The sequence below is a fragment of the Hypanus sabinus genome, chromosome 11 (genome assembly GCF_030144855.1).
Source record: "Hypanus sabinus isolate sHypSab1 chromosome 11, sHypSab1.hap1, whole genome shotgun sequence".
NCBI lineage: Eukaryota > Metazoa > Chordata > Chondrichthyes > Myliobatiformes > Dasyatidae > Hypanus > Hypanus sabinus.
Window position 1 is genome coordinate 27,707,635 of NC_082716.1, and position 21,419 is coordinate 27,729,053.

At 38.0% G+C, this 21,419-nt stretch overlaps 1 protein-coding gene across 3 annotated transcripts in view; it reads left to right on the top strand.

The window, feature by feature from the left end:
• Window positions 1-21,419, top strand: part of szt2 (SZT2 subunit of KICSTOR complex) — a 230,927-nt gene that overhangs the window by 80,729 nt on the left and 128,779 nt on the right. For all 3 annotated transcript variants that reach the window (XM_059984006.1, XM_059984008.1, XM_059984007.1), the window contains exons 25-35: window positions 148-504; window positions 1,051-1,276; window positions 4,081-4,208; window positions 5,602-5,863; window positions 6,819-6,993; window positions 11,576-11,672; window positions 12,820-12,897; window positions 13,667-13,963; window positions 17,997-18,132; window positions 19,819-19,935; window positions 20,984-21,062. In XM_059984006.1, the coding sequence (XP_059839989.1) occupies window positions 148-504; window positions 1,051-1,276; window positions 4,081-4,208; window positions 5,602-5,863; window positions 6,819-6,993; window positions 11,576-11,672; window positions 12,820-12,897; window positions 13,667-13,963; window positions 17,997-18,132; window positions 19,819-19,935; window positions 20,984-21,062 (1,952 nt within the window). The remainder of the gene's footprint in view (window positions 1-147; window positions 505-1,050; window positions 1,277-4,080; window positions 4,209-5,601; window positions 5,864-6,818; window positions 6,994-11,575; window positions 11,673-12,819; window positions 12,898-13,666; window positions 13,964-17,996; window positions 18,133-19,818; window positions 19,936-20,983; window positions 21,063-21,419) is intronic.

Consider the following 21,419-nt stretch of genomic DNA (forward strand, 5'->3'; position numbering starts at 1 on the left):
CATAAGCACAATTGTTGGACTTTTCTTGGCATAAATACCTCTATTAACACTGAAGTTGAAAATAATATTTATTATATTAATCATTAACTAGTAAGGGAGTTAATATTTGTTGTGACTTTTAAAAAAATGTGTATTTTTTCTACGAAGATATGCAACAACTGATGGCCCCTGAGATTGATGAGAGTACAAAGAGTGCTGGTATAGGAAATGAAGAACTGCTACAAGTTGAAATGAGGGAGTCCTCTTTGAGTGAGCACTTGAAAGGATTTAATGCCTCCTTGGCAATAAAAAAGCCTGAAGTGGGCCGTTTTGGTGGACTTGATAGTGAAGCTGACCAAATAGCAATGAGTATTTCAAAGAACAATAGCGTCAAGATAGACTCTATATCCCCAGGACAAGAAAACCAGTCCACTCAGTCTCCATCACTCCCTTCTCCAATTCCGGCAACAGGGAATGAAATGTCATTATTTGATTCAGAGAAGGAGAAAGTACAACCTGATACAGGTAAGTGTTGCTCTCTGTGCAATGATCGCCGCTTTGTTTTCTTGGAAGTGGTGTTATGACTTTTCCTCTTGGTCTGAAAGCTGTTATTTTAAGTTTAAATTGAATATTTTTGAGACTTGAGCTCTGAGATTCTCGGCCACTTTCTGCAGCAGTACTGAGTGAACAGTACATCTTGGAAGTGCCATCAATCGTTTGGGTGACATAATACGCAGCTGGACCACAAAAGATCTCAATAAATCAGGAGCGTTGCCATTCAGCCTGCCAATTCATAGTCCTCTGTTTTAATTTGGGGGAAAAAGCAGATTATCTAGTTTTTATCACATGGTTGGGAATTTGTACAAAAAACAGTTACCCTTTTTTCTAGATTATAACAATATCTCCCTTCAAAGTACTTTGACATGTATTTTCAACGTTGCTACATAAATACAAATTTACTTCTTTTTTCTTGCACTTATTCTAATACGCTCTGCCAGCTAGTCAGTATTTTTTTGTCTTTTTCTGTTGCTTAATGTATTCCACACCACCGTCCTCCATCGCCTTCCTCAGATACTGACTCTGCATCTTCAGAAACAATAAAGGAACGAGTGGAGTTCAGTTTGCCTCCAAAGAAAGACTTTCACATCACATTTAGTAGACAGTCCTCGCGGGTTGACGCCAACGACCCAGACCGCCTTCGATGCCCGATCTACGTGTACAACTGCTCACTGGATTCATTGAAAGAGCAACTTGTGAATTCTTGCATAGAGCGGCCAAACCGGGACATTTATATCAGGTGGGGATTTTTTTTTCTTTCTGGCCAGCATGAATCATGTAAGTACATGCCGATCTAAGTGTATCATGGGAGCAACAGCTTGACATTTCTACTAATCTGATTTTTGAGTATGTTCTCTGGTGCAGGTTGTAAGACCATAAAACATGGGAGCAGATATTAGACCATTCAGCCCATCAAGTGCTTTGCCAATCCATCATAGTTGATTTATTATCCCACTCAACCCCATTCTTCTTTTCTAATGCCCTTTCTAATCAAGAACCTATCAGCCTCCACTTGACATGCACCCAATAACTTGGCCTCCACAGCTATCTGTGGCAATAAATTCCATAGGTTCACCACCCTCTGGCTAAAGAAATTCCTTCTCGTCTCTGTTCTAAATGGACGTCCTTCTGTTGTGATGCTGTGCCTTCTGGAAGCAGCTGATACTGACTTAGTGAAACCATGGCCAATTGTCATTTCTGAGTTTCAATTCTTAATAAATAAACAAAAGCACAACTGCTTTAGCAAATAAAGGACACAATTATAGGCCAGTTAGTCTGACATCAGTAGTTGGGAAGATGTTGGAGTCACATTCATTTCAAGAAGACTAGAATATGAGAGCAGCAATGTAATGTTCAAGCTTTATAAAGCACTGGTGAGGCTTCACTTGGAGTATTGTGAGCAGTTTTGGGCTCCTTATCCAAGAAAGCATGTGCTGACGTTGGAGAAGGTTCAAAAGAGGTTCACAGAAGTGATTCCAAGATTGAATGGCCTGTCATATGAAGAGTGCTTAATGGCTCTGGTCCTGTATTCACTGGAATTCAGAAGAATGAGGGGTGACCTAATTGAAACCTATTGAATGGTGAAAGGCCTCAATAGAGTGGATATGGAGTGGATGTGTCCTATGGTGGGAGAGTCTAAGATCAGAGGACACAGCCTCAGAAGAGAGGGGCATCCTTTTAGAATGGAGGTGAGGAGAAATTTCTTTAGTGGGGATTCTGTGGAATTTGTTGCCACAGGCAGCTGTGGAGGCCAAGTCATTGGGTATATTTTAATCAGAGGTTGATAAATTCTTGATTAGTCAGGACATGAAGGGATACGGGGAGGAGGCAGGAGATTGGGGCTGAGAGGGAAAATGGATCAGCCATGCTGAAAAGGTGGAGCAGACTCGATGGGCCAAATGGCCTAATTCTGCTCCAATATCTAATGATCTTAACATCTACCAAGAACTTCTGTGATAGGAGACATGAGACTGTAGATGCTGGAATCTGAAGGAAAAAGCAAACTGCTGTTGAAACAGCACCCAGCTGCTGAGCAACATCAGCAGAAGGATACACATTTTCATCCAGTTCCCTCCAGCTGCTGTGATGGATTAAAAGTGACTTACATTGAGGCATGTTTGTGACTTGATTGGTTTTGGCACTGTTTTTATTGCACCCATATTGTTGTTGCATTTAGAAGAAATAAGTAGTTCGTATGCAGTCTGTATAGGTAGATGTTAGATACATTATTGATCCCAAAGGAAATTACAGTGTCACAGTAGCATTACAAAGTTCATAGATATACAAATATATAAATATTAGAAGATGTAAATATTAGAAAATGTAAAGGATGGGAAGATGTTTGAATATTTATAGATACCTGTGGGCTCAATTGTGTTCTGATCTGGGTTAATTATTTCTAATACAGTAAATAGAGCCATTGCAACCTCTGGTATTGAGATTATATGAACTGATCATCTTAATTAGTTATGTGGTCATGTCTGAGGAAATTTAATGAGCAGAAAATGGTATTTTAGTAGCAGAGTGAAATTTAGTGATGGGCTAAAAAAGTCCAAATGAAAGCCAGAATTCTTGGTTTCATTGGAGCACATTTAGCCACAGGGGATTTGATGTGCCAGAGTCAATGCCAGCCTCCAGGCTTTGAAAATCTCATTTATGATGATAATTGGATGCAATGAGGGCCTTATGACAGATGATTAGGTTTAGAAGCTATTTTTCCACCATGAGTTTCTTGGGGTGCAAGAAATTGCTGAGTAAAAAGAAGGCAAAGATGTCAACAGTGACAGTCTCCCAGTGGAGTCAGTCCTCTTCCCCCCCCCCCCCCCAAACTCTTTATCCCTCCCTCCCCCAACACTAATGAGCCCAGCAAGGTCACATGATCCCCTTACATATAACAGGATGTTTTACAACTCTCAGGCAATCATCGAATTTCTTTTATTATAGAATGGAAATAAAACATTCCTTGCTTTGAGTTTTGGCACATTTTATGAACACAACAAAATGTTTTATAAGCTGCATTAAGAAGTTAATGTGTATCATGCGACTCTAAAGTATTAAACCCAATAACTTGTCTTATCCTGATGTCTTAATGTTCGCAAATTCTTTTAAATCAGTTTTTGTTCCAGAAATGTTTCAATAGTAGCTCCTTTTTTTTCTTGTTGATGACTTAAATCTACACAATCTTTCATGGGATATGACAGCATCGTTTTAGTCCCAACTTTGCTAAATATGTTTATTTCTGTACACAGCACTACAAGACCTGCTTAATTAAGATCCCAAAAGAGTATTATAGATTAATCCAACAAATAAAAATGAGGGCAATACAGTGGCTGTCCTAATGAGAGAGCAAACCTATCTTTTCAGCCATTAGAACCATACAGGTCAGACAGCATCTGTCAAGAGAGAAACATTTAAGTCAATGACCTTTCATTAGAAATAGTTTATTATATTGCTTTGATCATATGCCCAGCATTAAATCCACATCTTATTGGACAGATATATACAGTTTTTAATTGCTAACAATTGTTTTAACTTTGGTTTAAGGTCGTTGTCACAGGAGAAGTCAACAGGCTCATCGTTAACAGATCCAGTATTCCAATTCCACAGGAACAAAGAGCTCTCCAACTATTGCAACTTATTGCAAGAGCACTATCATCAATGTTATGTAAAAGGTAAAATCAATCACTAGGGTTTCTAAAAGAGGAATTATTCCCTAATAATCCCATAATTCACATCAACATTTGATGTGCTGAGTAGCCTATTTCTTTAATATTGCTCCTCTAATGGATATTGGCAGCAATCACAGATCAACATATCCAGTGGATTCTTGAAAGTTTTCTAGATTTGTGATTAGGTGCCTGGTTACTTTAGAAATATGGCAAAATCCCTCCCCCTTCCCATCACCCCCCATTACTCCTCATTAAAAGTGTTACTGTTTCTGTTACTATTCATATAAAAGTCATTGCTGGCTGCTGTTACTCCTCATTAAAAGTGTTACTGTTTCTGTTACTATTCATATAAAAGTCATTGCTGGCTGCTTCTGAAAAATTAAACACTGTAAGTTGATTGAGATATTGCAAATGTTATCCAAACTTGATGGATAATATTCCTGTTTTGTGCCCAATTTCAAAAAAATTTATTCTCAATAGATTTAATTTTAGAGAAAGAAAATGCATCAAAGCATCAGTTAAAAGTGGTTTGGACAATTTATATCCTCTCTTATTTTAGTTAACTACTGTTTTAAACATTGCTGAATGCACTTAATGAAATCATTTGTCAGATAGAAAAATGCAAAAAAACAATTAATTTTCCATTATGCTTCCTCTCATTGAAATTATAAATAAACTTCATTTGCTCTTGGCATTCCCTCTATTTACTACTTTAATGATGGCCAACAAGCTACTTCATCATTGAGAGATTTAAAGCAGAATTACACATCTATTATCCAAACAGCATAACTTCATTGAATAACAGTTTTATAAGAAAGCACAGCCAGTGAATATGTGGGCAGTTTTGAGTAAAACAATTAGCTGAGAAAAATTTCTAATGGTAATGTAACATTTTGCATGTCAATAAAATTAGATATTTAGAAGTAAATATTGGCAATGGTGAAGACGTATGGAATTTACTTCAATGAACGTGTGGGATTAAGTTATTTTCTCATTTAGAACTATTGTTAAATTATCTCTGGTTTGAATTTTTCCATCCTTTATGGTGTATTTAATTCTATGCTTTGTTGGAAAAAAACAATCTCATCATTGGTTTCAAGTATGTCTATAGTTTACCCCTTCCCAGCTCTATATTCTGTCTATTTGCCCAATACAATACATGCTTTATGTACTATGGATTCACATGGAGTTATTGAGTAATGTTAAGAAAGTTGATGGAATTTAAATTGTGATATAACTGCTACAGGATTAATTTTTTAAAAGAAGAGAAAGAGATCCATTCACAAAATTGAGGTTTGCTCTTTAATGTACATTGTATTTCCCTTTAGCCAGCATGTAATTCTTTGCTTTGAAAATACCTTCATCATTAAGGTGTATTTTCTTTTTTGTCTTAAAGCTGTATTTAGGAGTTTACAGCAATCCTATTACATCAGCTCTCAGGATCTACTTACGGCTACAGATTATTGTGAGGAGCTGCTGCAGGAAATTGATATCACCACTTTTCTGCAGACACTCTGCGGACACATCCGAGCATTCCGTGAAAGTCACGACATGCAGCTTTGGAGGGATCGTGAATCTATTCCTACAAAGTTTGTGATTGGAAGAAATAATGTTGAGGATGAGAGGGTGCAGAGGGGCGTTCTAGCTTCCACGTCAAGGTAAGATGTTTTGTGCTATCACCTGGCCTTGTATTTTAAGTTCAATCCATAATACCATCAAGGTATTATTACTTTATGGATAGGATTATACATAGGTATTCCACTTCACAAGTTGTAACGACAAATTTGTAATATCATGTTCTTTTATCATCATACCATTTACATTTTAACCAGTAAATGCAACAAAATAATTTGTCTTCATTCATTATATCCAAGCCATCTTTCTCTTTTTTTTCTTATTTGAGTTCTGGTGTTTCAAGGTAGTTATTGATCTAGCATTTCAATGACTTATTGATAAAGCAACAATTGAAAATTTTCATCCAATATTAAGAAAATGATAATGTCATTGGAGTTTTATTTTGATCTTGATTAATCAAGAGGTCCCGAAAGCTTTAGTTATGACCAAGACTTATAAAAGAGAATTTTTGATTTTCTTAGAACAAGAAACATTTACACAACATCTTGTATTTACTGTATATTTGTTACACTGCTCTGTCCAGTAGGCATCAGTTTAACATCACTTAAAAAAACCCAGAGTAACTTGCAGAAGGAAAATCCAAAATCTTTATCCAAAGAAAAGGTAACTATATGTGAAAGGAAAATGTTAAATGCACAGAGAAACAGGAAGAATGGAATTTAATGGTTTCCTTTCAGAACAATTGGAGCTCTAGTTGGCTGCATCTCCTTTCTTAGTGGTATCAAACAATATAGCTTTGGAAGTTCCTGAGCAAGGTCAATGAAATTGCCATTGGAAGTGGTATGAGGTGAGGGGGAAGATTTTAAAGTCAGTATATACTACCATTACCTCTCTGCTAATATTGGAAATTACCTATATACTTAGTTCTGACTACAATTGTATCTAAACTCTGTCGAGGAACATCAAAGCAGAAGTGATCATAATATTGATAAATTACATTTCCTTGGGTCACTTGATTGTTTTCTGTTTTTCTATCAGCATAGAAACAGAAGATCTTGGTGAACAGGATTTGAGGAGTGTACAGTCCAATGCTGCATCTCCTTCTCCACGAGAGGAAGTAAAAATGAAGAAGGTCCACTCAGAATTCTCCCTCTCCCTTCTTCAATCAAGCCAGCCGTGTGAGGTCTACCCCAACTTGCACAAAATCATCCAGGTAATGCATTGAGAGTTAACAGCAACTTCAATAGTTTTAAAAGGCATGGGTATGAAGAAATGTGGGATTCAGGGCAACCAGTCTTAAGGACAAGGAGACCATGAGCGAATTTTGATGATAAAAGAAAGGAGGATGGTAGTATGATTAAAGAAATGCATACTGTATGTCATGGCTAAGTCATGAGATCATAAATTAAAGCGTGAATAGGCTATTCAGCTTTTCACGACCACTCCTCCATTCATCAAGTTCATGTCTGATCTTTTACCTTGGTGCCAGTTTCCTGTTTGGTTCTCTCAATAGCTAAAAATATAGGATGTCCCTACCTAATGAACAGATTCCATTTTCACATACATCCATAAATCAATTTTGTCTGTAAATCAAGATGCAGAAAAATCACTTGATGTGGTAACTGTATCTCCATAGTCTTGTAAAGAATGACATCAGAAGCTAATAAAGCTGATAAGAAAGGACAATTACTAAAAGTGGACCGAGGGGAAGTCTTATCTATTTCTTATATATAGTGGATTTTGGTTAATTGGGACACATCAGGACCAATGCATTTTGGCCCAATCAAACAGCTGCCCCAATTAGCCAAAGTTTCAAGGAAATAGTTAAAAAGGTAGTGGTTTTCCGTTGTGTCTGATGATGACAGGAGACCTGTGCACGAGAGTTTTAAAGTTCCACTCTGTCGACCTCAGAAATCCAATTCATGTGGTACAAACTGGGATCTTCCTTGGTACCAGTGAATGACCATGATGTCTTCTGTGCTCTTCACAGAGCATTGCAGAACTGCCTTCCTGGCCATTGGATCTCACTGTAGATCTCAGCTGTCCAGTTAACCAGAGCTGTCTTTGCATGCTAAGACAGGCGTGTTCCTATCTCATTGGCGTATGAGACCCACTGGCTACCCTTACCTGGTGTAGCCTGCCTGTTGAAGTGGTGTCCTGGGTTGTGGCTACTGTTGAATGCTAACAGCTGCTTGGAGCCACAGGTGAGAGCTGAGTATCCAGTGTGGACCAAAGGTGAGTGAGCTGCCCCGGAACTGTGCAGTTTTTATAAAAAAGACAAACTACTATTTAACTGAGTAACAAATTATGTAGTTAAATGAAATACAGAACAAGTTAGAACGCTATCAATACTATGACAGTATTATAAAACTGTGTATTAGTTCCTAATAGATGGATAATTTATCGATCCCAAAGGAGATTACAGTGTCACAGTAACATTACAAATGTACAGATATACAAATACAAGAGAAGTAAAAAAGAATTAAAAAATAAGTTGCCTCAAATAGTCTAAGAGGATATTGTCACTTCTTCGTCTATAGGTTGACTCATTATAGAGCCTCATGGCCAAAGGTAAGAATGACCTCATGCAGCACTCTCTGGAGCGGTGCAGTTGTCTTAGTCTATTACTAGAAGTGTCCCTCTGTTCAGTTAAGGTGGCATGCGGAGGGTGAGAAACATTGTCTAGAATTGCCAGGACTTTCTGTAGAGTCCTTTGTTCTATCACAGCCTCCACAGTCGATAATAGTTGTTGACAAAGGAATTCGTCCAAAAGTACCCTGCAGTGTTCTGTTTGACTGTAAATGAACAAAATCAGTGCAGACACCTAGTGCAGATAATGGACTGGCTTTATATAATGTTTTTAACAATTGCATCCGCCAAATCATTTTCATTACAACATTCAAAATGATTGTAAATACCTTCAAATTCTTTGTCATTCCTAACTTGTTGAAGTAGGGAATTGTTTCATTTTCACTCTCAACCATTTCTGGCATCTCTAAGCCTGAATGTTTGAAACTGTAGTGAGTAGAACAGTTCTGGATTGTCTTGCTGCTTATTTCTTGCCAAATATCAGTGACAAAAATCACTGGTTTTTGAACACAAACACATGTGAATGGTGCTATTTAAAAGCTTTTTGCTCTAAGCACAGTGTAGTGTCTAATGGCCACATACAAGAGCACACCACTGTCGCTAGTTAAAAACTGTTCAGCAACAGAGTCCTGTCCCAATTAAGTGGCATCGTGTCCCAAATAAGTATAACCATATAACAATTACAGCATGGAAACAGGCCATCTCGGCCCTTCTAGTCCCTGCCGAACGCTTACTCTCACCTAGTCCCACCTATCTGCACTCAGCCCATAACTCTCCATTCCTTTCCTGTCCATATACCCATCCAATTTTTTTTAAATGACAAAATTGAACCTGCCTGTGCCACATTTACTGGAAGCTCGTTCCACACAGCTACCACTCTCTGAGTAAAGAAGTTCCCCCTCGTGTTACCCCTAAACTTTTGCCCCTTAACTCTCATGTCCTCTTGTTTGAATCTCCCCTACTCTCAATGGAAAAAGCCTATTTGTGTCAACTCTGTCTATCCCCCTTATAATTTTAAATACCTCTATCAAGTCCCCTCCTCAACCTTCTACGCTCCAAAGAATAAAGACCTAACTTGTTCAACCTTTCTCTGTAGCTTAGGTGCTGAAACCCAGGTAACATTCTAGTAAATCTCCTCTGTACTCTCTCTGTTTTGTTATTTAAATGAGGGGAATCCTGACAATTTTCTTACTTAGTATTGGTTCTTTAAGATGTGTGCCAAATGACTGTCCCTATTAACCAATGGGACAGTCATTTGCAATCCACTGCACTGTAAAATACTTAATAATATTAAGTTAGTAAGGATTGATTGGGGAAAAGCACTGACAGGGATGACGGTAGAGCAGCAATGGCTGGAATTTCAGGAAGCAATTCAGAAGGCACAGGATATATAGATCCCAAAGAAGAAGAAATATTTTAAAGACAAAATGACACAACCATGACTAAAACGAGAAGTCAAAGTTAACATAAAAGCCAAAACCAATGTAGCAAAGTTTAGTGGGAAGCTAGAGGATTGGGAAGCTTTCAATACCAACAGAAGGCAACTTAAAAAGTCATTAAGAAGGTAAAGATGGAATACAAATGTAATCTAGCAAAAATATTAAAAAGAATACCATATGTTTCTTCAGATACATAAAGTGTAAAAGAGAGGAGAGAGTGGATATCAGACTGCTGGTAAACGATGCTGGTGAGGAAGTAATGGGGGACAAGGAAATGGCAGATGAACTAAATAGCTATTTTGTATCAGTCTTCACTGTGAAAGACAATAGCAGTATGGAACAAGTTCCAGGGGTCATAAAGTGTATGAAGTTACCACATGTACATCCACCATTATTGTTTCTACCCATTGACTTAATCATATTCTCATTTACATCTCTTAGCTACCTTGTCTTCTACATTCTTAATATTTCATTCTCCTGCTAAATTGGGTACATGCATAGCAAATAGCAAGTTTCAAAGCTGACTACATCTCTTAGCTACCTCTCATTAACATACTATTGTCTTCTACATTCCTAAGATTTCATTCTCTAGCAAATAGCAAGTTGCAACTTTTATACTCCAATACGCTTAGATCAGAGAGTCCTCTGTTACGCAGCTGCTGGGGATGAATCTCGTCGACACTGTCCCTTCCAACCTCCTCCACACCTTCTCCGCGAACCCACAGTGTGCAAAGAGGTGGGTCACCGACTCCTCCTCTCCACAGTCCTCCTGTGGGCAGAGGGGTGTGGAGATGATGTCTTGGGTGTACAGGAGGAATCGGACTGGGAGGGCCCCTCTCACTGCCAGCCAGGCGAGGTCATGGTGCCTGTTGGTGAGGTCTGGCGATGAGGCATTTTGCCAGATGAACTGGATGGTCTGCTCAGGGAACCACCCCATTGTGTCCATCATGTCCTTCTCCTGCAGTGCACTACAGGCACCTCTTGCTCTGTTAAATAAATACAGGCCTAGCATGGTTAATCTTGCCACATTCGCTAAACTCATCCTTCTAAGAATCAATCACAAGCGTGTCCTTTCTTAGTTGGGGAGACCAGATTTGTTTTTTATTTGTGATCACAGCAGGTCATACCTAGTTGCAACAAATCATTGTTACTCAAATCCTTTTGTGTTAAAGGCCAATCTACCATTTGCCTTTCTGTATATTTGTTGTACCTACATGTTAATTTTCAGTGATTCCTGTACAATGTTACATGGGTCTTCTGAACTGTTGTTTGACTCCCACCATTTATAGAATACTTGGCCTTCCTAATTTTTCTGCAGCTTGCCCTTTCAAATCCCCTTGTTGTAAAACTAACTTCAGTTAATCTTTACTTATATGCATCATTCTCCTTTAATGTTTTTTTATTAGACTGCTCATGTATGCTGCTTTCTCTTTCCTTACTGGTACTCCATTATGTTCTGGAACTTCCACAAACCTCATGTTTGCATCTTTTTTTTGGTAATTATTACAACCTTTTAACATGTGATCTCATTCAGCAAATCTGGAGTAACTAATCTGGAGTGCTAGGCTACAATGACATGACAAACATGTAACTTATTAGTTTTTACTTTAATTTATTTCTGACATGGTTCATTTGATGATTTTTCACAGTGTGAAACTAGTTTTAAAATGTAGATTTCAAAACTAAAAACTGCCAAGATAAGTTCATATTTTTCATTTAAATCTCCAGCATGTGGCAATACCTTATTTAAAATTTTTGTCTTTGCAGGACAAATTCCTTGAGATTGGACGGCAGCATTTCAAGACAGTGCCTTCAAACCCTTATTACTTCTTTTACTGTTCTCCCACAACAAAGAAAGAGGCAAGTCTGTGGTGACCTGGCGCATGCACAATAATAGGGCATTGGTTTGGAGATTTTGAAAAAATCGTGCTAAGCTCCATATCATGATACTAACAGCAGATTAACACCGCAGTTAGTAAGTAGTATTATATGGTTCCTACTACAGCCATCAGAATGAGACATGAAAGAGGCTGCGTTGTTGAGAACAAGTAGGTTCACATTGGCAGTGCTCAATGATCATAAGTTAACCGAGACTTCAATGGAAGCATTTTATTTTTACTAATAGGATTAACCTCTTAAAATAGAAGATATTATACTGTTTTGCTTTAACTTATCCTGGAGTTTGTTTCATGGGCATGGTAATTACACTGTACTTATCCCACATGGTTATGTATAAATTAACATCATGACTCATCCATTGGAAAGCAACACTACTTCACAAGTCCAAAATTCTTAACAACCATTTGTGTTCTTTAGAGCCTTGGATTTTAAATAGTAAAGGAGAAAGGGAAAATAACCTTCTCTAAATTTTCTGAACAACCTTGAGATATTTTACATTTAGATTAATTCTCTTCAGAGATCTAAATAGATGTATATATGTTTTGTTTATTTTTAGAAGTATTTTATACATTGTGATATTAAGTTGTTTTGGAATTTAAAAAAGGCAAACAGCACTTATTTGCATTCTTCCTCATTTATGACGTTTTCAAGAAGCTTAAATTTTGATGTCTGCTCTGCAATTGCTTTAACCCTCAGTAAAATACCCATCGTGAACAAAGGACCTTCAGAAGCATGACTGTGATGACTCCAAACAAAGGCACTGTGGTGCAGCAGTTAATACTATAAAAATATCATTCTCTATGACATCTTCAATATTCTGCAATAGGTCTCTGTGGAGAAATTTCTGTTTAGCACCTAGTTCAGTAGCTTAACAGGGTTGGTAAACTTGACTGTAAGGTGAAGGTGTCTTCAGGATTGGAAAGCCCACTGAGCAAGTAATGATCCTGTGGTTGTAAATCAAATAGATAGTCAGGATAGTGGCTTTAATTCAATAGCCATATATCTTCTGTGTATAGAAGTGGATATCTATGACTGATTTGACAAGAACTGTAACTGTGACTCCTGTAAAGGAGTTTTTCTAAAATGCACTTTGTCCTGAAATTTATAGGAAGAGAATTATCAGGATGAAAGACAACGAAAACAGAGTGAGGATAATGATCTTTCGGAGCTGGAGATGGCAGGGGAGGAAGGTGAGATGTTCTGAATTTTTTAATGTGTTATGGTTTCATTGCCTGTTATAAGCATCAATTTAGTTGTTTGTTTCTCACTAAGTATATTATTGAACTTGGGAATTAAGCTTATTCCAAATACTGCACACATTGTTGGTATCTATCATTTCCAGGTTGGATAAAGTATAGGTTGGATGCAAAGTGATTTGGGAGTCTCTGGTAATTCAGTGTCTATATTTGATCAATGAATTTTCATGTTCTCAAAATCGATAACCACACATATTGCATGGATTTGCAAATTCAGTGCTTGTTTGTGAGATGGGTACAGCATGCTGTTTATATATAAAGAATGTCCTTTCAAGAAGATAAGTGAATTTATGGTCTTGCAATTCTGTGGATCAAACTATATCTACAATTTAACTTCAGTTGAAGTTGTAAACATTTTCTATTGTACCATGATGTTTTGTATTCCTGTGGCAGCGTAGGTTGGCAGGGTGAGACTTATTTGAACGTTTTGTGAGAGGGACTGGCTGAAAATTACTCATAATTGAGATAAAGTTTTTCAAGATCATCAAAAAAAATGTTATCCATTAAAATAGTCAAGTTATAATTCATATCCAACCTGAGATTATGGTGATAAATTTTAATTCCTTATGCCAGACTTCCTCTAAAAATATAATTTTAATACACAATTCCTGAGCTCGGTACTTAAAAACAAGCAATTGCCAATACTTATTTCAAGTAAGAACTGCTATCTAGCTTTAAAATGTTAAATATTATGTCTTTGCAGGGAGTACATCAGGATGCTGTGTAGTGACAGAGAGCGATCCAGATTTAGAGGTTGAATATAGGGAAAAATCTGACAGAGAATTGCAGGATGCAGATTCGCTCTCGGATACCAATACAGTAAATAGAGATGATGATTCGTTCAGTGTTCTTGGGGGCGATTCTTTAAATGAGCAAGACTTTCCTGATCAGGAGATGCCACCATTATTTGTTCATCTTACTTGTTCCCTCAGTGGAAAAAAATGCCATGGGCCATTTTCAGTGGAGTCCATACCAGTGGAATCACTGCCCACTTGCCTTGGTAAGTAAAGAACTCAAGGTTGGAAGGAAAGTTTAGATAATAATGTCAGAAGTCATACAGCATAGAAGCCTGCCCCTTCAGTACATACCTATAGTAAGTTTATGTACCAGTTTTTGGTCTTTCTTTGCCCTGATAAGTCGTGTTCCTCTAGATAAATGCTGGTCTGTGCTTACATCATTTTTCATGCAATGATTTGTAAATCCCAACTACCACCTTTGTTATATCCCTTCTAAACTTTTAACTCCTTAAACATGCCTTCTGGTTATAGATGTCCCTACTAGGGAGAGAAGTTTACTACCATCTACCCTGTCTATAACTTTGCACCATTTCTACTCCAAAGAAAGCAAAGCTAGCTTAACCAATCTCTCCTAACTGAGATACTCCATCCCAGGCAACATCCTAGTGAACCTCTTAGAGTGGCGCAGCTGGTGGAGGCACTGCCTCTTAGAGCCAGTAACCTGAGTTCAACCATTGGTGCTGTCTGGGTGGTGTTTGTGTGTTCTCTAAATGGCCACATGGGTTTCCTCGAGATGTTCCAGTTTCCTTCCACATCCCAAAGATGTGTAGGTCAGTAAGTTTATAAATAGTAGGCATCTGTAGATTCCCCCACCGTGCAGGTTAATTGTGAATGATAGAATTGGGCATGAGCTGATAGAATGTAGGGAGATTAGAGTTAGTGTAAATGGGTCTTTGATTGTCAGTATGGATTTGATGGGCCGAGAGGCCTGTTTCCAAGCTTCATCTTTCTATGACTTCTCTGAACCTCCTTTAAAGAAATCACACCCTTTCCAAACTCTGGTAACCAAAAGTGCGCACAATCTCGAAACATGGTCTGACCTAATATTTCATAAGCTATACCATAACATATCTGCTCTTATACTTTATGCCACAGCTAATGAAGCCCTGCATTCCATATATTGACTTTAGCACCTCATCTATCAGTGTTAGCACCTTCAGGCATCTTTGGATTTGTACAGTTCATTCCTTATACAACTACCTTTTATTATGTAGATCCACTCTTACTTGACCTCTCAAAGTGCATCACTACACACTTATCAAGAGTTAATTCCATACATATTTGCTCTAGCCAATTTACCAACTGATCTATATCTGAAACTATTCACTCTCAGTGACATTGCAGGATTTTGTGTCCTTTTGCAAATTTACTCATGACGTATACAGTCATGAGGAGCATAAATAGGGTCAACATATGCAGTTATTTTTCTAGAGTTCAGAAATAGAGAACTACAGGGCATAGATTTCAGGTAAGGTAGGTGGAATTAATAGGAACTTGAGCAACCTTTTCACGCTGTAGACGATGAGTATATGGAATGGGCTGCCAGAGGAAGTGTTTGAGCCAGGTACATTTAACGACATTTGGAAGGTTCTTGGACAGGTACATGGATAAAAAAAAGATTGAGGCATATATGCTGAAAGCAGGTTGTTGGGACTTGCTTAGATGGGAATCTTACTTGGCATAGATCAGTTGTGCTTTAAGGCCTGTTTCTGTGCTGTATGACTCTTTATCTCCTGCATTCAAAGTTCAAAGTAAATTTATTATCAAAGTACATATATATCACCATATACAACCCATCAGTTTATTTTGTTATGGGAATATTCAATGTACCTATAGAATAATAGCAATAACAGAATCAATGGAAGGCCCGCACCATCTTGGGGGTTTGGCCAGTGTGCAAAAGACAGCAAACTGTTCAAGTATATAAAAAAATTATAAATAAATAAGCATTAAATATTGAGAGCATGAGATGAAGAGTCCGTGAAAGTGAGTCCATGGGTTGTAGGAACGCTTCAATGTTGGGGCGTGAAGTTGATTTAAGTTATTCACTTTGGTTCAAGAGCCTGATGTTTGAGGGTAATAACTGTTCCTGAACCTAGTGGTTTGAATTCTGAAGCTCCTGTACAAACTTCCTGATGACAACAGTGAGAAGAGAGCTTGTCCTGCGTGATGAGGGACCCTGACGATGAACGTTGCTTTCCTACAACAGCGTTTCATGTAGAAGTGCTCGGTGGTGGGAATGGGCTGGGCTGTATCATTACTTTTAGTAGGATTTTCAGTTCAAGGGCATTGGTGTTTCCATACCAAGTTGTGATATAGCCAGTCAATATACTCTCCACTACACATCTGTAGAAGTTTGTCAAAGTTTTAATTGTCATGCTTAATTTCCTCAAACTCCCAAGAAAGTAGAGGAACTGCCTTGCTTTCTTCATAATTAAAAAGCTCTTAATGTGTGCTACAAACCTTAAATATCCCAGTGTCGATCCCTGCGATATGCCAATGATCACAGGTTTCCAATCACAAAAGTAAGCCTCTACTGTCACATTGTCTACTATTACTAAGCCAGTTTTGAATCTAATTTGCTTTTGATCTCAGTGGTTCTAGACTTGCATGCAGGACTTCATCAAATACCATACTAAATTCCATCAGTCACATTGCTTTCATCTATATAGTAGCATCCTTGAAAAATTTGAGTAGTCCGATAGGATGTCACAACAAAGCCACCCTGATGATGTGACTCTGATCATGTCCCTCAAAACCTTTAGTACTGGCCTCTCTACCAGTAAGATTCACTACCTTGTAGCTACCTGGCTTATCAATGCCGTTCTTCTTGACTAAAGAAACTACATTTGCTGTCCTCCAGTCATTGGCACCTCTGCCAATGATGATTTAAAAGTCTGTCAGCATCCCAGCTATCTCCTCCAGTAGTAGCCTGGGATACATCTCTTCAAACCCCAGAGATGTATCCATTTTTATGCATAATGGAATTCCACCTTCTGCCTGACCTGGCTACACCAATCACCTGCCAGCTTCTACTCCTTCCCATCCTCCCCTCCTTCATATTCTGACCCCTCCTTTCCAGGTAGGGTCTTGCCCTGATATGTTGACTGTTTATTCCCCTTCATAAATGTTGCCTGACCTGCTGAGTTCCTCCAGCACTTTGTGTGTTACTCTTGATTTCCAGTTTCTGCAGAATCTCTTGTGCTTATCCATCTTTATGCCTAAGACATTTAATATCTCCTCTTTAATCATAATATGCTCTAGAATATCATCATCTCCCTCCCTGTGTGACTTGCTTATTTCTTAATTTGTGCTTCACTTCTTGAACACCAAGCATTCCATTTTCCTGACTGCCTTCAGTCAAGGTGTTCTATGTTACCGTTATTCTAATCGCCATTCTCTTTATTTCATCCTTCCACTTTTCTCCCTATCTGTCATTTCTTCAGGATAACGTGATGCCAATGAACAGAGCTCTGACTGGAAGTCTAGATTGTCATTTGGCATAGTAATTGTGGCTCCAAGTGCTGTACAATCAGGCTATCTTGGTTGATAACTGGCCAATTCACATCATTGATTGCTTCAATGTCATATGAACAGCTGGTATAACTGTATTAGCCATTTGGTTTAATGCAAGGTTTCTTCTATTGTCCCATCTTGCAACTTAAGTATCTGATGGAAGCTTGTTGATGACAGATGAATCTCATTACTGTTAACTTGGTAAATAAAGTGGATGGTAAACATCTGTTCTGCAGGGGGTGGGGGTGGGGGGGGGGTGGTTAGGTGGTCAGTCCAAAACTAGATTTGCAGTGAGAGGGAAAAGAGTTAGAGGACCTAAGGGTCAACTCTTTCATGCATAGATTGGTGAGTTAATGGGACGAGCTACCAAAGGAAGTGGTTGAGGCTGTTACAATAGTATAATTTCAGAAGCACATGGAGGGGCAGGTTTACAGAGCTATGGGGCAAGTGCAGGAAATTCAGACTAGCTGTGTGGGCACCATATTTGGCATGGACCCATTGGACTGAAGGACATCTATCAGTGCTGCATTGCCCTATGAATCTTTTTTTTTAAAAAAAGCTGTTCACTAAGAGGAGAATGGCTGCTTTATTCTGGGGATAATGGTCAACTCCTGTTTAACCTGAAAGAATAGTTCTTGCAATTCCTTTATTTCCTCACAGTCCCTTTTTGGTTTTCATTGAACAGGAAATATTTTCACTTGTTTAATTTTCTTCATTTAGGTGAAATTATCAGCTGCCTGGAGAACTTCCCAGTCAAATCGATTGATCTAGATGACCTTGTCGTCACTTTGGATATTTTTGTCTTGACTCTTCCTTTAGAGGTTGAGATTATACCCGTTGACATGAACCACCACAGGTAAGTTGAGAGGCAAGCAGCATTTTTACCATGTTTAGTTGAAGAGTGCACAGTGAAACGAGTTGGTGAGTTCTCTGAGTATTTGTGAGGGCAGTTGGAATGTCTGCTTAATGTTCCAATCAAAGTGTTCATTTGTAATTGTAAACAATGGTTTCTAGAGGTCTTCCATTTCCATGGATTTGGCTAACACTAAACAAACAACAATCTCTTTGAACCCCCCCCCCCCCAACTCATCAGGCAGGGGGTACTGAGGCATTAGGACAAACACTGTAAAGGTGGGAAACAGCTACTTTGCTCTTCTTCCCCCCTCCCCAATCATAAGACTACTGAACTCCCTGCCTGAACCCAGGTCTGAAGTGCTAGTAGCATTATGCAGTTGACTTTTTAACTTGTATATGCACCTTATTAGTACTTGTGATATTTCTTCATGTTATGTATGTGAGTTATATATACAGTGTTGTGCACTTTGCTCTCATTTAGCAATATATATGTGCATGGTTGAATGAGGCCAAACTTGAACAATTGAATAAAAATTTTAAAATGCAGATGCCAGAAATTTAAAACAAAAAAAAAAGAAAATGTGGGAAAACCGAATACTCAGCAGGTTAGGTTGCATCTGTGGGGAAAGAAACAGGTGACATTTCAGGTTGGAGAATGTTCTGATGAAGGGTCTTTAACGTAAAATGTTTACTTAGCACTAATGTTACCAACTATCGCTTGTGGGATGGCATGGTAGCAGTTAGTGTAATGCTGTTACAGTACCAGCAACTTGGGTTCAATTCCAGCTGCTGCCAGGAGTTTATATGATCTCCACAAGAGTCCTGCGGATGCCCCACTTTTGTCCCATGTTCCAAAGACACATCGGGTTAGTAGATTACTTGGTCTCATGAGTGTGTTCGGGCAGTGCAGGCTCATTGGGTTGGAAGGGCCAGTTGCTGTGCTGTATCTCTAGATAAGTAATTAAAAAAAGCCCTGAGCAAACATTCAGGGTATTTTAACACAGATTTCAACAAATTAATATGCAATGGCAAGAGTGCCCTAAACAGTGAATATTCTGCAAAACATCTTTATGGTGGCTATACCCAACTTCAGTGCTCCTCAGCACATAGTCTTATGCCTTTGAGTTTACCAGTTTGCAGCACTTGATCAAAGACTTCTGGCCTCCCTGAAAATCTATTTCCAGTCTGTTGCTGGTCCCTGTGTAATGTGCATCTTGTTCAAGATTTCTTCAGATAGGAATTCATAGACAAGATTCAGTGAATTTCTGAAAAATATTTTTACTGTCTAACTTGTCATTTTAAAAAGTACTTTTGTGTAACATTTATTTTTTAAAATTTGCTATTACCTTTAATTTGTATATTTTAGCTAATATTTGTCTAAGCAGGAAAAAACCCCCGAGTTTCATAAGTTACATCTATTTCGAGGCCACTCTAACCAAAAGCTAACAAAACAATTGTGTCATCTGTTTAGATTGTGTTCTTGGGCGTGTTGAAATAAGTGGAAATCCATTTTTTAGCCAAACAAGACGTGGTTGAATATGGAGTTATTTGAGACATGAACAGATGTCTGTCTGCGATGTTCAATTTCAGGCTACGTTGACTTCCTTGTACTTTTCCCAAGGACAGCTGTGGTATTGCAGATTAATTTGTGTATGTAATTCTTTGTAAATATATTCACTTTCCCTAGGTACACATCGGAAAGCAGCAGTTCCATGAACCGATCTCCAGGACAACCATCATCTTATCGATCTGATGAAGAGTTAATGCAAAATATAGACCGACTTGCCTCTACCACAGATGAGAGGTGCAGTCTTCTGAGAAATTAATTAAAATAAGTTAATCTAATGTATTTGCTTCTAATATATAATCAGAGTTTACATCATTTATTTTAATTTTGAATGATCAAAAACAATTTCAAAAGTAATTATTTATCTTAAATCAATGTACTCAAAAACTAAACTAAACTGCAATATGAAACTTATTTATGAAAATCCTTTGCTTGTGTTGTATCCTGATCAGGCTGAAAGAATTTCAATTCAAATTACTGCAAATGCAGAAAGTCTGAAATAAAAATACGAAGTACTGTAAATACTTAACAGGTCAGGTGTTAGTTGAAGAAGTAATGTTGAAAGGACCTGAAAATTAACTCTCTTTCCTTCCGCATAGATTGTGCCTGACCAGTTGAGCATTTCCAGCGATTTCTGTTTTTGCTTTGTGCTTCCAGATCAATAAGAAGCTTCATATCAATACACATTCTTAAAGTATCAGTTCTTTCAGCAGCCAATCTTGACATTTAGTACTAGAACGTTATTAGAATCTCCAATGTTTCCAAGATTCAAAGTACTTTTATTATCAAAGCGAGGAACCTGAAAGAACCCAAGTTAAACAAAAATAAGACCAACCCCAATGCGCACAGAGATAGAAAAAAAATGGAAACAAATCATGCAAGCAACAATGGCATTCTGAACCAAACTGAGCCCATAAATCCAAATCGTTGGATCAGCCCAGGGTAGGCCCAAAGCCTCAGTATTTGGTTCATCATATTAGCAGGGAAATCGCCGCCTTATTTCATAAAACCATTTATTCGGCCTTCATTGCCTCTAAACTAAAACTATGAAGCTTTGAACTTGCTGAACCAGCCTTTGTTTTTATTTCAAATTTTCATGATCTGCAGTTTTTGCTTTTTCAGACTATGGACTTTTGAGTGCTTGAACAGGGGATCTTCACCTGCATTTAAAGGATTTATTTTAAATGATTTCTGTCCACACAGAATGGACACTATATATTTATCTTATTTCTGAGCTTAGGTGAATTGTCTCTGTCTCTTTGTGCTCTATGTTGCTATATTTCAGGATTGCAGAGGCTTTATGTGATCCACTTTCCAAGCTGCCACCCTTGCACAAACAAGCTGTCCTTGCTACAATGGATGAGGTAATGTCATAGAGATCAATGAATTGGAAACAACATTTTTTAGCATTTTTTAGAAGGTAGAATGGCTACTTTAATTTTTTCAATTGCCATTGCATAGACAATGTTTGATTTCAAAGCAATGATTTTCTAATAAGTTAGCAAAATTTATGTGAAACATTCTCCATCCAATTGCTTTAACTGTATGGCATTGATTGAAGGAATTCTAGTGTTTTCCATCTTGTCTAGGCAAACCAATATAAAAAGAAAAAAATATAGATGAACTAGAAAACAACAAGGATGTAAAGGAGACACAGATTATGCAGTTGCTGGAAATCTTGAGCAATACTCACAAAATGCTGGAGGAACTTAGTGGGTCAG